Genomic DNA, 15586 nt, shown 5'->3' on the forward strand with positions numbered 1-15586 from the left:
GCCGCCCACAGATACCAAACTCAGACCTGGGAAAGGCTCACTTTCCGCAGGTGAGGCAACGGCTCACGCCATTCCTCTCCCCATATGAGGGTCCCTCTCGGGCCCTCCCGGGAGGTCAGAACGTCTTCTGATCCTCCTGCCCGTAGCCTTCATGGTGCGTCCACCAGGCGTCTTCGGGCACCAATTCCATGAGGGGTTTTATGTCCCTCCAGAGCGCGCACACACCTACCGCGGCCAGTCAGACTCTCCGGATCGGGTTTTCCCTAATGGTCCCGGGGATCCCGGACGAATTCCCCCATCTGTTATGCCCAGACTTCGTGATCCCCAAGGACCACCAGGGAGCCAAGTCCGATGCAATAAGCAAGAGAGACTTCACCATGCTAGCATGTGCTCCCCCACTCATGCCGGCAGCATGGCGGAAGAGAGCGAATTTCTTCCGGTCCAGGGATTTTGAGGGCTAGGGATAACTCCGCCCTACGGGGCGGAGTTGGGAGCTCATCCTCGCCCCGCCCTGCCCTTTAATTTATTAGTCAAGTTTACTTAAAATTTAAACAAATGAAACCTTGTTAAGCTTCAAGGAATGACGTATTACTTCACTTTTGACCAGTTTATGGGCAGCAGGTAAAACTTGGAAACCACTGAGTAATACATGAAACAATGAATGTTATGTTTTCTGGACTTTGGATCCTCTTCATTTTTGAACAGTATAGGAAGCACTGCATTTCAGAAAAAGAGCTGAAAAAGGACAACCCAAATTTAACATTAACAGGATATCCTAATTTACAAAAAATTACTCTCAGAGTAGTTTTTTTTTATTTTGATGTTTTTGATTTTTTAAAAAAGTACCTTTGCACTTTAAAAAACATGGTTAGTCTAGAACAAAAGTAAGTTTCTTTACTCTTTCATTTGTTATTTGCCTTCCTTTAACATGGGACCTTCCTTCCCAGCTCCTCAAATTATTTTACATTCTACAAAAGATAGAGCATAAGACATTTGAGTCTAGAGCTAATGCTTTGTTTTATAAACCCTTTCACACCATCTTTTAGGGAAAACACCCAGTAACTTCTGTGAACTCAAATGCCTGAAGGCCTTCAGGATTCTCCAATATTTGAAGCTGCCATTTGGTAGCTACTTCTTCTTACTATTTTAGAACCCAATTGAATGTTGGTTATGTCTTTCAAATCTTGAATTCGTTAAGGTTTCAAATGTTTGGATTGGCTGGCGACAAAATTTTTTGTTGTTGATAAAGTTTTTCATTTGACTGACTTTTAATGGCACAAACTCAGAATTCATACATTTTATTTGGGCCTTTGTTGGAAGAGTGGCTGACAAAATGTACTGTCTGATTTGGACAGTTATGATGAAGAAATAGAATTTAGAATATTTAGGGAAATTAAATTTATCAAGGTAATTCATTCTTTTTTCTGGATACTTTTAAGATGTTTAGATGGTATCTTTGAAGAGTTCCTATTTTTCAAAAATGCTTACATGTTTCATCTCCTATCTGAATTTTATTGACTTTCTTTGAAAGCAGCCATAATGATGATAATAGCTTCTACATGTTTTGAAACTTGTTTTGCTCTTCTGTAGATCTTTTGGAGAGAATCTCACTTGGTGATACTGTTAAGAAGCAAATGTAGGTCATAGGGTTTGACATCCTAATGTAGTTATTTCTATATCCATCTTGTCTCCCATTCCCCCTTTTCCTGTTTGCATCATTGATCATTGATGGAAGTACTTCTTATTCTGTTTCCTGTTAGAGCTCTGTGTTGTCTCCTCACAGCGGTATATAAAAAGCTGAGAGACAAAATAACCAAAGGTTTAGTAATTTCTTTCCCCATATAATTTTATCCCTCTGTAAATTTTTGAAAAGTATTTAATTGATTTTTACTTACCTATGTTTTATTATCTGTTTTGATTTTGACTTTCTTTTTTTAAGCCTCAGCTGAGGACATATAGCGAAAGAGAGAGAGAGAGAGAGAGAGAGAGAGAGAAATATCGATTGGCTGCCTTCCATACGTGTTCCAACTGGGGGTCAAACTGGCAACCCTTCAGTGCACAGGACAACACTCAACCAACTGAGCCACTCCAGCAGGGCTGATTTTAACTTTCTAAGGGTGCTTAAAGAATGCTGTTTAGCAAAAACTTTCAGTGTGCATTTTTAATTATTCCAGAAAATATATTATGTGAACTTTCAATTAATTACTTTGGGGAATTGACCAGATTGTAAATTAATTACTTAAAATTTTTAAAAGTGCTGTTATGAAAAATAAAATGAATTCCAACACAAAGAGAGCAATACATTTATTATGATTTTTAAAAAAGAAATAGTATTCTGCATAGGCCTGTTATGCTTATCTAATGGAGGAATTCTCTTGATCCCTAAAAATCAATCAGATATGTTTGTGCCTACTTCACCTACCTTTTAGTTCTTTATCATAGGGTAGAGGGGAGAGGCACTGAGTCTGATCACCTGTAATTCTAGTCTTGAGAAGATCTAACATTGTCCTTATAGAAAAATATGCCATCTAGGTAAGACATTTTATTGTATGAGAAATGGACAGTGGACTCAGGAACTTGGAACTGAAAGATTATTCTAGAATTTTAGAACTCAGTGACAAATGCAGAGGTTTTTGTTAGGCTGAAGCCCTGGACGTAAATGTTAGGGACGAGGCAGGAGACATTTGAGGGGTTGTTGTTTAGGAGATGCCAAGCAAGGGTGGAGAAGAGAATGATTGTTACAGGGAGGGATGGAGGCTCCCTACCAAAAACATTGCTTGATGACCGGCTTTATTTCTGAGACTTCTGGGTTATTATTTAGTAGGACAATTTGCTTAGTGGCTAGCCAGTGTTAACAGCTTTTTATAATACTAAAAAGAGAAAGATTGCAACCAAGAAATAGACAATGGCCATTTTAACAGACTAACAGCATTTTTTTTATCATTTTGCCCCTGTGTTTCATGTAATGTTTTGTATTCCCAAGCTGTTACATATGCGTTGTTTTTACATTTTGGATGACAGTTCTTAGGTGGTAAATGTGTTCCTGAATATTGTGTATAAACTTCACATTGAATCATTATTGTGCTGAATTGTGATTTGAAGCTACTACTTTGGCAACAGATGAATTTATTTGCTAATTAGTGTTTGTGTTTTAGATTAATTAATTAGCTATTAATACTTTTTTTCCACTGCAGAAAAGTAACTTTTGAAGCTAATCTCAATCATTATTTTTTTGTCTTCATTGAAACAACTGCTCTATTAGATTTCTTAGGAGTGCCACTATCATACTCTGATGAGGGCCTGAACTTAACGAACAACACATTAAGACTAGAAGCTGAATGAAATGGATAGGAAGATATTTCAAAGAACGAATACATATAGATGCAATTTAATAACAGTGTGATCAGAAGGGACTAAAGGAGTAAAGCTAGTTTAGGATAATGGCTTTTAAGCTTTTACTGTGGAGCCCAGATTTTCAGATGAAATCCTACATGGAATAACATCAGTAGTGAACTAAAAAAACAAGACAAACGATTCCAAGTAGTTTCCTTGGCTCTTAGTGAGTTGACAGCTATTATCAACACTACTCTGTTGTTATTCATCCAAGGAGGAAAGGTTAAGTTTGAATGACTAAAGAATTAAATTGCCTATGTGGAACAAGTAAAAACAAGAAATTTTTCTAAAAGGAATTATACACTTAAACTCATTGAATTGCATGCTGTATGAATTAAAGCTCAGTAATTTTTTTTCTTAAAAAGAATACATGATATAAACATTATTTCAGTATAATCTGAAATGGATTCTGCTAAGATATGTCACAACTGACGGGAAAATGTGTGGAGTAGGGAAAAGTTCAATCGGTCTAATTTACAAAGCTTGAGGAAATGCAAAGCATTTAAAACATGAATATTTGTTATCACCTGAGCAGTTTTTTGTGGAAAACACTTGAATATATTATATGTCATTGGACCAATAGTGTCAACTGTAAACTTCATTTGCTCTAGGATATTTACCATTGGTTTCCTGAATTTTTTGTCTCTTATGGAAAACTGGATATTCTCTATAGAAGTTTAATAGCTTTGAATTGGAAAAGTTTTATCCAGAGGTTTTTGCTTTTTTTTTTTTTTTTAATATATTTTATTGATTTTTTTTACAGAGAGGAAGGGAGAGAGATAGAGAGTTAGAAACATCGATGAGAGAGAAACATCGATCAGCTGCCTCTTGACTGGAATCGAACCTGGGATCCTTCAATCCGCAGACCAACGCTCTATCCACTGAGCCAAACTGGTTTTAGCTATCCGGAGTTTTTGAGTGTAGAAAAGTGTTAACATTTTTCTGAATGAAAAGAACCACTCTCAACCACTATTATTGAGCACTGAAGAATGGCTTTGGAAATTAGCTTTTCCTAAAGACTTAAAAATATTTCTTAATGAAGTCAACTTAAGTCATTAAAAAGGAGAAAACATTGCTTATAGTGAAACTTCTACTGTGCTTAAATTATTTTGACAGCTCCTAAGGTTACTGAATCACATGATGCTGCTTTATACACTTCCTTCGTTAGATGTTGCAACAAGAGGTAAAACCTCCAACCTCACACAAATATGAGATAGATATACTTCTAAGCTCAAACTACAACTTCAAACAGTTTTTTGGACCTTGATGCAAGTCCATATTTCAAAATCCATTAAATTGCAATTCCACCTAACCTTCATTTGGAAGTAATTAATCTGCAATATAACAGCATGCTAACAGGCAAAGATCAATAGAAGAATCTAATAGAATTCTATAAATGCCTTCCAAGTGATAAATAATTCTTAATTAAAGATACGTTTTTATGGATGGTTATCAGTACCTGTCTTTGAGACAAGACAATTTCAAGGATAGAATATGTAAAATCTCATGCAGATAAGTATTAGCAGGTAAATATTTGCAACTAACAGGTGATAGGAACATTAAATTTAAATCCCAGTTTGACAAAATGCTACCTTCCCTCATAAAATAATTTCAGTCTTCTCATTAGAACATTTGTATGGTTAAAAAAAAAATTTTTAAAAATTATTTTGTTACCATCATTCTTATAGTTACTAGAGGCCTGGTGCACAAAATTCGTGTTTTGGGGATAGGGGGAGGTTTCTCAGCCTGGCCTGCACCCTCTCCAATCTGGGATCCCTCTCTCAATCTGGAACCACTGGCTCCTAACTGCTCACCTGCCTGTCTGCCTGATTGCCCCTAACTACTCTGCATGCCGGTCTGATGCCCCTAACTGCTTTCCAACCTTATGGCCCTAACTTCTCTCCCCTGCCGTCCTGATCCCCCTAACTGCTCTCCCCTCCTGGCCTGATCCCCCTAACTGCCTATCTGCTCTCCCATCCTCTCCATGCCCTTCAGACCCCGGTGAGAGCTCTACACCATCATCCCACCCCTGCCTGATTGGTCATTAGGTGTCAGCATCCTGGACAATTTGCATATTCTTCTATTAGTATAGATTATAATTTGAATTTTGTCAGTAAAATTTGTTTTTCTTCTCTGTTATTTGAATATGTATACAATATCCTTGATTTGACCTCTTGCACATAAACCTTAATATATTTACTATCTGACCCTTTATAAAAAAAAGTTTGCCAACCCCTTTCAAAGTTTAGTTTTTGAATGTTCTCAGTTTTCAGACCTCTGTCTGTTGGTGATCTTGCTATGATTCTACCTCCTCTTGGTCACCGTAGACTACCTTAAAGCTTCGTGATTTAAGTTTTCTCATTTTCCATGCACTACCCCCCGTCATTCCTGCTCATGCCTCAGATACTTAGGCTTCAACCGTCTTTTGTCTCCCTGAAAACCTACAATCCAGCGATTTTGCCTCCTTTTCACTATCCTTGTTTTCCTTGTATTTTCATCACTTCCCTTACCCAGTTTAAATTCAGCAGTCTTTGTTTATCATAATCATTCTCACATATCCTGTGCTCTCTCTTTATCATACATAGTACAAACTTGGCTAAATTACAGCTTTGGGATCTTTAACTCTTTCCCTCTCTGGAATAAAACAAAGCTATGTTGTATTAGGGTCACTTTAAGTAGATCCTAAATGCTTTCTGGAAGTCATGTACTTCTAGTCCCTTCAGTCTCCCACTCATGTAGGGGCGGTCCATATTTTAGCCCATGGGCCAGTGCACCTGCTGCCTGTTACTGTAACAGGTTCTATTGAAACATAGCCATAGCCTTTCCTTTATGGAGTGTCTATGGCTATTTTCTCCCTTTAGTAGCAGATTAATTGTGATCAAAGTTGTATGACCCTCAAAGTCTAAAATATCGACTGTCTTATCTTTTACAGAAAAGCTGCCAACCTTTCTTCAAAACAAATATTTTATATTCTCTCCTTTCCATAATCCTCCAGGATTTCCTCACTTTAAGCCTGCTTCCTATTTCACTGAGAAATTGAAATAATCAAAAGGGAACTTCAATAAGTTTCTAGAACTATATTCACCCATGAGTTTAAAGTTTTGATTTTTTGGAGGATGATGGGCTAATAGTAATTTGTTTTATTATGCAAAGTAGCTGATGATTTTTCCTTATGATGCTTTGTATAGATAGTACATATAGTTTTAATTTTCAGTATCTTTTTCATCTTAAAGGAGCTAGGTTTTGTTGACTTCAGACTTTTCCATTTTAAATAAAGGGGTAATTTACATACAATAAGCTTTACCATTTTTTAGTGCATATGCTATGTATTCATATACTGTATACAAATGTAAAGTTGGTTCTGGGTTATGAATAGTCAGACCAATGAAACAGAATAGAAGTTCTAGAAATTGACCCATGGAACTTATTAGTGAATGATTATGATAAAAATGGATTCAGGAAAGGTGACTTCCTAAGTGGGTTAGGAAAACTCTGGATAGCTACATGGGAAAACAAACTGTTATCTGTACCTCACATTCTCTCTGAGGATGAACTCCAGATGTATCAGATTTAATGTAAAAAATTAAACTATAAATGTGTGGGCAAATTAGAATAGGAAATGCCCTTCTAAGTAACACTCAAAATCTAATATCCATAAAAGAAAAGACTGATAAATTCAACTAATAAGTAAAACCCCTAGTAGCCAAACAGCTCCACCCCCACTCTGAAAAAGGCCACTCCGTGCATAGGGGCGCTGTCCTCACACCCCACAGCAGCGTCCCCATTTTGTCTTCACTTTCTTGATAGTTTCCTTTGAAGCACAAATGTTTTTAATTTTGATGAAATACATTCTATTTATTTTTGCTTGGTTGCTTGTGTTTTTGGTGCCATATCTAAGAAATCATTGCCTAACCCAAAGTCGTTTCATTTAATAGTTTTAGTTCTCACATCTACTAGGTCTATGATCCATTTGAGTTAAATTGTGTGTATGAGGTGAGGTAGAGGTCCAACTCTATTCCTTTGTGTGTGGGTATCAGGTTGTACCAGTATCATTGTTAAAAAAAAAACACTCTTATTTTCCCATTGAAGTGTCTTGGCACCTATGTGGTTTTAGAAGTAAAACTTACTTTAGATCTCCATAGTAATGGTTCCTTATAGCTAAGGATTCTTTATGAGATTTTTAAAATGTGTGTGTGCATGTGTGTCCAGTTTACCAGTACTCATTTAAATCGTTCCCAAAAGAACATCAGAAATTCCAGTTTGAGCTGAGAAAAAGAGAATCAAACTTTACTTTTGAAACAGTCTCTAAGCTAAGCTCTTCTTATGTTTTAGTAAATTAAATTTTTAAGAGTATTTTCCTAGGATTCCAGTTTCATTTAACCACAAATATATTTTTTAAAAATGCAGAATTAAAAAGGTTGTACCCAATAATTGTATTGGACTATGTATGGGTAACATTTCTTTTTTCAAAAATTCTTTAAAAATAATGTTTTGTATGATTGAGAAAAGGATTAGAAAGATAAGCCACTCACTGAAATAGTGTTCATATTGCTATAAGTTCCTGGTTCTACTGGTCTCCATGGAAAAGAGTATGTTATATATACACATAATTGAAAGGCAGGGAAATGAGTATGTCTGCTTTCGGCCTTTTCTTTTTAATGGCAGAGCCAATCTCTTTCATTTTTATAAAGCAAAATATTATTTGAAAAATTTAATTGGACAATATCTTTATTATAAGGGAGACTTTTTATCAGTTAAAAAGAGCCAAGTGTGACAGATCTCAAAAGCAATTTGTTTAGAGATTCTTGTGTTGAAAATAATTTGTTAGTTTACAATATTTGTTTTGTTGTAAACTTTCTATATCGTGTACTAGGTGAAAAGCCATTTCGCTGTGATGAATGTGGTATGAGATTCATACAAAAATATCATATGGAAAGGCATAAGAGGACTCACAGTGGAGAAAAACCTTACCAGTGTGAATACTGTTTACAGGTAAGAGGTGGTTTAAAATTCTTTTTTTTCTTTTAAATTGGTTTTTAGACAGCAAAGAAGGGCGAGGGGGGGGGGGGGGGAGAGAGAGAGAGAGAGAGAGAGAGAGAGAGAGAGAGAGAGAGAGAGGGAGGGAGGGAGGGAGGGAGGGAGGGAGATAGGGAGGGAGGGAGGGAGAGGGAGAGGGAGAGGGAGAGGGAGAGGGAGAGGGAGGGAGGGAGGGAGAGGGAGAGATGTGAGAGCTAAATATCAGCTGCTTCTGGCTCCCTTACTGGGGATCAAGCCTGCTGCCCAGGCAGTGCCCTGACGGGGAATTGAACTGGCAACCCTTCCGTGCACGGGATGACACCCGACCAACTCGGCCACACTGGCTGGGCTGAAATTCTTTTTAAAAATTTCACTTTATTGAGATATGATTGACACTTGAAGATTCTTCTATCCTAAATTAAATTATAAAATCTTTCTAATAAATTAAAAACTGTTACTACTAGACCTACTTGAAGAACTTCCTAACTGTTGTTGATTAAATCATTATAGATGATTGGCTTAGCAAAATTAGTTTGGAATTGCTGGTATTATTATACTATGTCTATCTTTATATTAATTGCTTTTTTTCTTTTCTTTTCTTGGTTGGCCAAAAACATAAACTAAAACAAAAAAAAACACTTACTACCAAACTCTGAATTCAACAGTATTTTTCCAGAACAGACCGTGTATTGAAACATAAACGTATGTGCCATGAAAATCATGACAAAAAACTGAACAGATGTGCTATCAAAGGCGGCCTTCTGACATCTGAGGAAGATTCTGGCTTTTCTACGTCACCGAAAGATAACTCACTGCCAAAAAAGAAAAGGCAGAAAACTGAGAAAAAATCATCGGGGATGGACAAAGACAGTGCTCTGGATAAATCTGATCTGAAGAAAGACAAAAATGATTATTTGCCTCTTTATTCTTCAAGTACTAAAGTGAAAGATGAGTACATGGTAGCAGAGTACGCTGTTGAAATGCCACATTCTTCTGTCGGGGGATCGCACTTAGAAGATGCATCGGGAGAAATACACCCACCTAAGTTGGTTCTCAAAAAAATTAACAGTAAGAGAAGTCTGAAACAGCCACTGGAGCAAAATCAAACCATTTCACCTTTATCCACATATGAGGAGAGCAAAGTTTCAAAGTATGCCTTTGAACTTGTGGATAAACAAGCTTTACTGGACTCCGAGGGCAATGCTGACATTGATCAGGTTGATAATTTACAAGAGGGTCCCAGTAAACCTGTGCACAGCAGCACTAATTACGACGATGCCATGCAGTTTTTGAAGAAGAAGCGATACCTTCAAGCAGCAAGTAACAGTAGCAGGGAGTATGCGCTGAATGTGGGTACCATTGCCTCTCAGCCTTCTGTCACCCAGGCAGCTGTGGCAAGTGTCATCGATGAAAGCACCACAGCGTCCATATTGGATTCCCAGGCGCTGAATGTGGAGATTAAGAGTAATCACGACAAAAACGTCATTCCGGATGAGGTACTGCAGACCCTGCTGGATCACTATTCCCACAAAGCTAATGGGCAGCATGAGATATCATTCAGCGTTTCGGACACAGAGGTGACTTCTAGCATATCCATCAATTCTTCAGAAGTCCCCGAGGTCACCCAGTCAGAGAATGTCGGATCCAGCTCCCAAGCATCCTCCTCCGATAAAGCCAACATGCTGCAGGAATACTCCAAGTTTCTGCAGCAGGCTTTGGACAGAACTAGCCAAAATGATGCCTATTTGAACAGCCCGAGCCTTAACTTTGTGACCGATAACCAGACCCTCCCGAGTCAGCCAGCATTCTCCTCCATAGACAAGCAGGTCTATGCAGCCATGCCCATCAACAGCTTTCGATCAGGAATGAATTCTCCGCTAAGAACAACTCCAGATAAGTCCCACTTCGGACTCATAGTCGGTGATTCCCAGCACTCGTTTCCCTTTTCAGGTGACGAGACAAACCACGCTTCCGCCACCTCCACGCAGGACTTTCTGGATCAAGTGACTTCTCAGAAGAAAGCGGAGGCTCAGCCTGTCCACCAAGCTTACCAAATGAGCTCCTTCGAACAGCCCTTCCGTGCTCCCTATCACGGATCGAGAGCTGGGATAGCTACTCAGTTTAGCACTGCCAATGGACAGGTGAACCTCCGGGGACCGGGGACAAGTGCTGAATTCCCCGAATTCCCCTTGGTGAATGTAAGCGATAGAGCTGGGATGACATCCTCACCTGATGCCACAACGGGCCAGACTTTTGGCTAAAAAAAAAAAAAAAGAAAAAAAAAGTGTGTAAATAATATTGGCACTTTAGAACAGATTAATCAAGCGTGGGGTTACTCTTTGTAAAATGGAGTGCTGTACAGATTTAAGAGCAATGCGATATAACAAGTTAAGTGATACGAATAGCAAGATAAACCAATAACTGCGTTTTGTTTGGTTAGTCAGCATTCTTTGAACTGCCTTACATGTTGTCACCTTTATAGAAGCAATGCATTACTTGTTTTAGATCAGAAACTTGCTATTCCACCTACACCACATTTAAAAGGAAAGGAAAAAAAAAGACTTTCGCACAATTGTTCCCTAACTGATAACATTGTACATTCTTAGGAGATTAGTAATTGTGTGAAATTTACTCATACTGTTTAAGTTTTTCAGCATAGTCATTGCACTTCAGCAGGGAATTTGATTATACTTTACAGAGTGAACTTAAACGTTTAAATGTCAAGAGATTATGGCGTGGAATAAATTAGTGTGTCCTGTGGGGGAAAGAACCAGGAAACCACCCTTTTAAAAAGAATGACATGCCATATACCCTTGATTTTTATTTTGCATTATATTGACATGTTGGTTTTTTTTTTTTTTTAAGGGAAAAAAGTAATAAAAATCTGATAGTCTAAGACTCCACTATTTAAAAGCCTACTTACTTTTAAAATATGCATACTTTCAACAAAAGTTTTACCAAAATACATAATGTTTGAAGCATTTACTTCTATGGAAGTATGCATATTGGTGTCAGTTTCTTTGTACAGTTGTACCTAGATATTTTTTATGATTTTTCATGTGCAGGTATCAAGATTTTGAAGTTTTAGTAAGAAGATATTCTGTAGATTACATTCCCAAGAACATATGCTTATACAAATGTATATTCCACGTTTTAAAACTTAATTGTATTTTACTTTACATATACACTTCAGTTAACATAGAGCACTTAGAATCTATTTGGTATTTTTGATTTCTCAAAATAAAAACAGATTTAGATTTTTAGGTTTGATATGGTTGTGTCATAATCATCTCATAATTGACAATTTTAATTTTTGGCAATAAAAGGAAATTGGGTATCTTTGGAACTGTAAAATTTGGTTTAATCCTTTTTCTTTCTAGAATCTTTATAGATTGGATAATTAAACAGTATCCAGAGGAACTGAAGAAATGGGCATTTTAATTGCTTATTTTATCTTGAGTTAATTTTTAATGAACACTGTTCATTATTATTTTACAAACCAAAAGTGTTTACTAATTCTAGTAACTACAATTTCTTTTTCAGCTAGATGAGTGATCGGAAACTTTTTGTTGCATTTCAAAATCTAAATAAACTACAGACTTTATCCTTACACCATGAATGTTTTATTTTTAATACTTTGTCTTAAAATAATACAGCATGGTACAATAAATAGTGCTTTTATATATACATATATACTTTTCTGAAGAATGATGGTTTGAGTTACACATTGGACAGTTTTCATTTTTGGAAAATAACATTAGTTTTATAGATTCTATTATCCTATTTGTTCCAACTTTTCATTTTCTTTAAAGAAATTTTCGCCATCTTTGTCATAACGCACATACTGACATAGTTCCAGTAGCCATCTTTGTCATCGTGCACATACTGATAGAGTACCAGTGATAATCTAAAATTAATCCCCTTGGAAAATGAAACTTCATTGTTGTTAATTTCCATTTAAACTTTTATATTGGCCCTTTAGGCCTGTAGTCTTTGTTTCAGTATAGAATGTTACACATTTAAATTATTTTTTTTCCTTCTATTTAATGTTTTCCTTTCAAGACTGTTCTCATCAAGAAAGGGAACAAAGGACTATCCACCATAAATATATCTCAGTGGTTTTGAACATATTGGTGTTTTTATAATAAGGATTATACATTATCTTTAATGTGGTTTCCTCTACACTTTGGTTATTAAGCTTTGCTCCAGATACTCATTTTGCCACTTGACAGCTTTCTTTGCTGGCAGATTTTTCAAGACTTCCTTGAAGTAGATAATGTATAATGTTCTGCCATTGCTGACTCTTAAAGCACGGTGTGCGTTGCGTTGCACATCACGGTCACAGGAAAGCTTCATGCGGGTGAGAAACTGCACACAGAGCTGTTCTCCCTCGTTAGGATTGGTCTTTTTCTTACAGGACTAGCTGATAGGAGGCATTTATTTCCTGAGTTAATATTTTTTGAACCTGATCAGATTTTTCTCTACTGAGAACTTGGTGCAGTATAAAGATTTATGTTCGTTTGTTTTAACAGCAGCACAGATTTTAGAACGTGACTCTTCTGCTGAGCAGTGAGGGTGAGCTAATGAAGAAAGGCCTGTGCAAATGGGAGTTAAGGAAGCAGAATTTCAGGTTTCTCATTCCTGTGTTCAACACATTTCTTGAAATCTGTACAATGGCAGACATTTCTACCACATTATAAACATTTTTGCAGTAAGTGATACTTGGTATAACTTATTGACTTTAAGTATAGTTACTCTCTTACTGTGAAATTCTAAATGCCTACCGGAGTTACCTTGTATTGTTATCACATGGTAAACATCTCAACATTTTGGGTTTCCCAGTTGGGTTTGGAAAGTTACTTAATTTCTCTCTGGGCTTTAGCAGAGAAAGCAAGTACTGCTTTAGATCAGACTATTGAGAATATGAAATATCCTTTTGCAATTTGTGTTTCTCATTACTCTCAGTGAGCAAATTGTTCTTTTAAAACATGCTTTTACACCCTCAGCCTTTTGGTCAGTGTGAATGAGGTGCTGTTTCACTTAGGACCTACATTTGAAGATTGGAAACATTGCGTTAGATGAGGTAACATCTCTTGCACATATTCTGAAAGTGTTGTTATTGTTTTAACTTACTTCACACATTTCGTTTGGTTCAGACTATTTGAGTAGCTATTTTGGATCTGTTTGCAAGTTTTCTACTCGATGCCATCAAAATCCATCCTTGTAGCTCTGGCTGAGGACTGCCAGTAGCCGGGGACTTTGTCTGGGAGAGAAAGGCTAAGGCTGTGCTCAGGGGAGGCTTCAGTTTCCACAGGTGAGACAACGTGGGAAGTGCCAGCTAGGTTAGATCTTTGCCACTTGTTTCATTTTATTAATTTGGGCTTTTAAAGGGCTGTTTAAAAACAAAAACAAACGCCGGGAAACTTTAAAAGTAGGCATTACTGTAATACTACACTTCTTAGATTTAGGACCTTTTAAACTAGAACTCGTTTTTTCACAATATATTTACTTGAAGCACTATTAAAATCAATGAGAAACTTTTTGACTCTGCAATTTAATTTAAAAATTTTCCGTTTCAAATTACTTTATTTCAGGGAAATAATTTTCCAGTTGTTTTTGCTATATTCTGCAAGTAAAACCGTATGTTTCCTTTATTCACTTACACTTTGGTAGGAAACAAGTTAAAGCAGACAAACATTTCTTGTTGTGTTTGTTGCTTTCTTTTAATCCAATGGATAAAAAAGTAAAACCCTGTAAACATTATTTTATTTTTTTATGCAATACCATGCTGTAAATATGGTTCATCAACTAAGGATGTACCTATGATTGAATCTTTAATTCTGCACAGTTAGAGTTTATATATAAACGTGTCTTGACAATCAAGGACTTTTATGTGTCTTCCTTTATGATGTTTATTAATGTTATGCATTCCATTTGTTTTGAAGTGAGTACCAATGTGCTAATTTGTATTGTCTGAAAGTATGTAATGTTTTTACAGCTTGTTTTTAAGAATCTGTAAATATGTACAAACAAATGACAGTACTCTTTATGTTAGAAGGCATTTGATGTTGTACTGTATGTAAGCAATAATACATAGCAGTGCTAACTTTACAAGTAGCATCAGGAAAGTTCTAAAAAACATTTCAGAGTTATTGGTTATCCTTATTTCATTTGTTAATGATTATCTTTAATCAGTTTTTATAAACAAATTCCACTGTTCCTCCTATTGGAACATAACACTGTTTACACAGCATAATTGAAGTTGCAGGGGAGACAGGCTAACTCTGACTTCATCTGTACTCACTCTCACTAAGCATTGAATGGCCTTACCACTCTTCTGCAAGATGGAGGAAGACCGCAAAACTCAGTGCCCATCACACTGAAGGAAGGGGGTGTGTTGTATTTTTTTTCCTCTCCTGCTTCTGTACTGCTACCTAACATGGTTTGCTTTGAATTTTAATATTTGTTTTTCTGTTTTAGATTCAAGCCCATAAGTGTTGAGGTGACTTCAGCTCCATTGTGAAATAGTTCTCTTCATTGTTTCATATATACATTTCAGTAATTCTAAACTTTCAACTTGAATTTTAGGTACTTATTTTTCAAGCTTGATTTCTCAGCTGATCAGATGAACTTACTCAACTTAAATAACAAAGGAAGACAAACCTATTGTAGTTTGAATTGAGTAGATATTATACTGTACAGAACTGCTAACTATTTGAACACACACATCACTGCTTTAGAAATAAAACCGCCAATTTTTAAATGTATATGACCTACATTTTATAGGAGAAATGTTTTTAAATGCTAGTCATTTATATAAATGTGCTTTGAAGGATTTGCTAGTTCACTTCTGTCACTTTTTAGTACACTGGTATCTTTTATATGTAATGTATGCTTTTTATTGTAGCAGAGCATTTCAGTAGAAAGAATTTTGCAACAATATGGGGGAAATTTTTCATTGTTGAATTTGAATTATCCTGGATTATATCTGTGTAGTCTTGTCTTCATTTTAATGCTGTCTGGAAGGGAACTTGGTATCCAAATAAAGCAGGTAACCTCATTTTACTTAAAGGGCATACTCTGTAGTACTGAATTTAATCTGGAAATCTAATGATTTTGAAGAGAAAAAAGTTTATAACAATTGTACAGAAGAAATTAAATGTGTGATGGAAATCCT

The 15586-nt window shown here is 36.3% G+C and overlaps 1 protein-coding gene across 7 annotated transcripts in view; it reads left to right on the plus strand.

Moving 5' to 3' along the window:
* The window catches only part of ZNF148 (zinc finger protein 148), a 129749-nt gene extending 114163 nt beyond the window's left edge, over window positions 1–15586 (plus strand). For all 7 annotated transcript variants that reach the window (XM_036447066.2, XM_036447069.2, XM_036447067.2 and 4 more), the window contains 2 exons: window positions 8267–8385; window positions 9075–15586. In XM_036447066.2, the coding sequence (XP_036302959.1) occupies window positions 8267–8385; window positions 9075–10670 (1715 nt within the window). In that variant the 3' untranslated portion in view covers window positions 10671–15586. The remainder of the gene's footprint in view (window positions 1–8266; window positions 8386–9074) is intronic.

This window comes from Pipistrellus kuhlii, unplaced genomic scaffold, assembly GCF_014108245.1.
Source record: "Pipistrellus kuhlii isolate mPipKuh1 unplaced genomic scaffold, mPipKuh1.p scaffold_m20_p_2, whole genome shotgun sequence".
NCBI classification, from domain to species: domain Eukaryota; kingdom Metazoa; phylum Chordata; class Mammalia; order Chiroptera; family Vespertilionidae; genus Pipistrellus; species Pipistrellus kuhlii.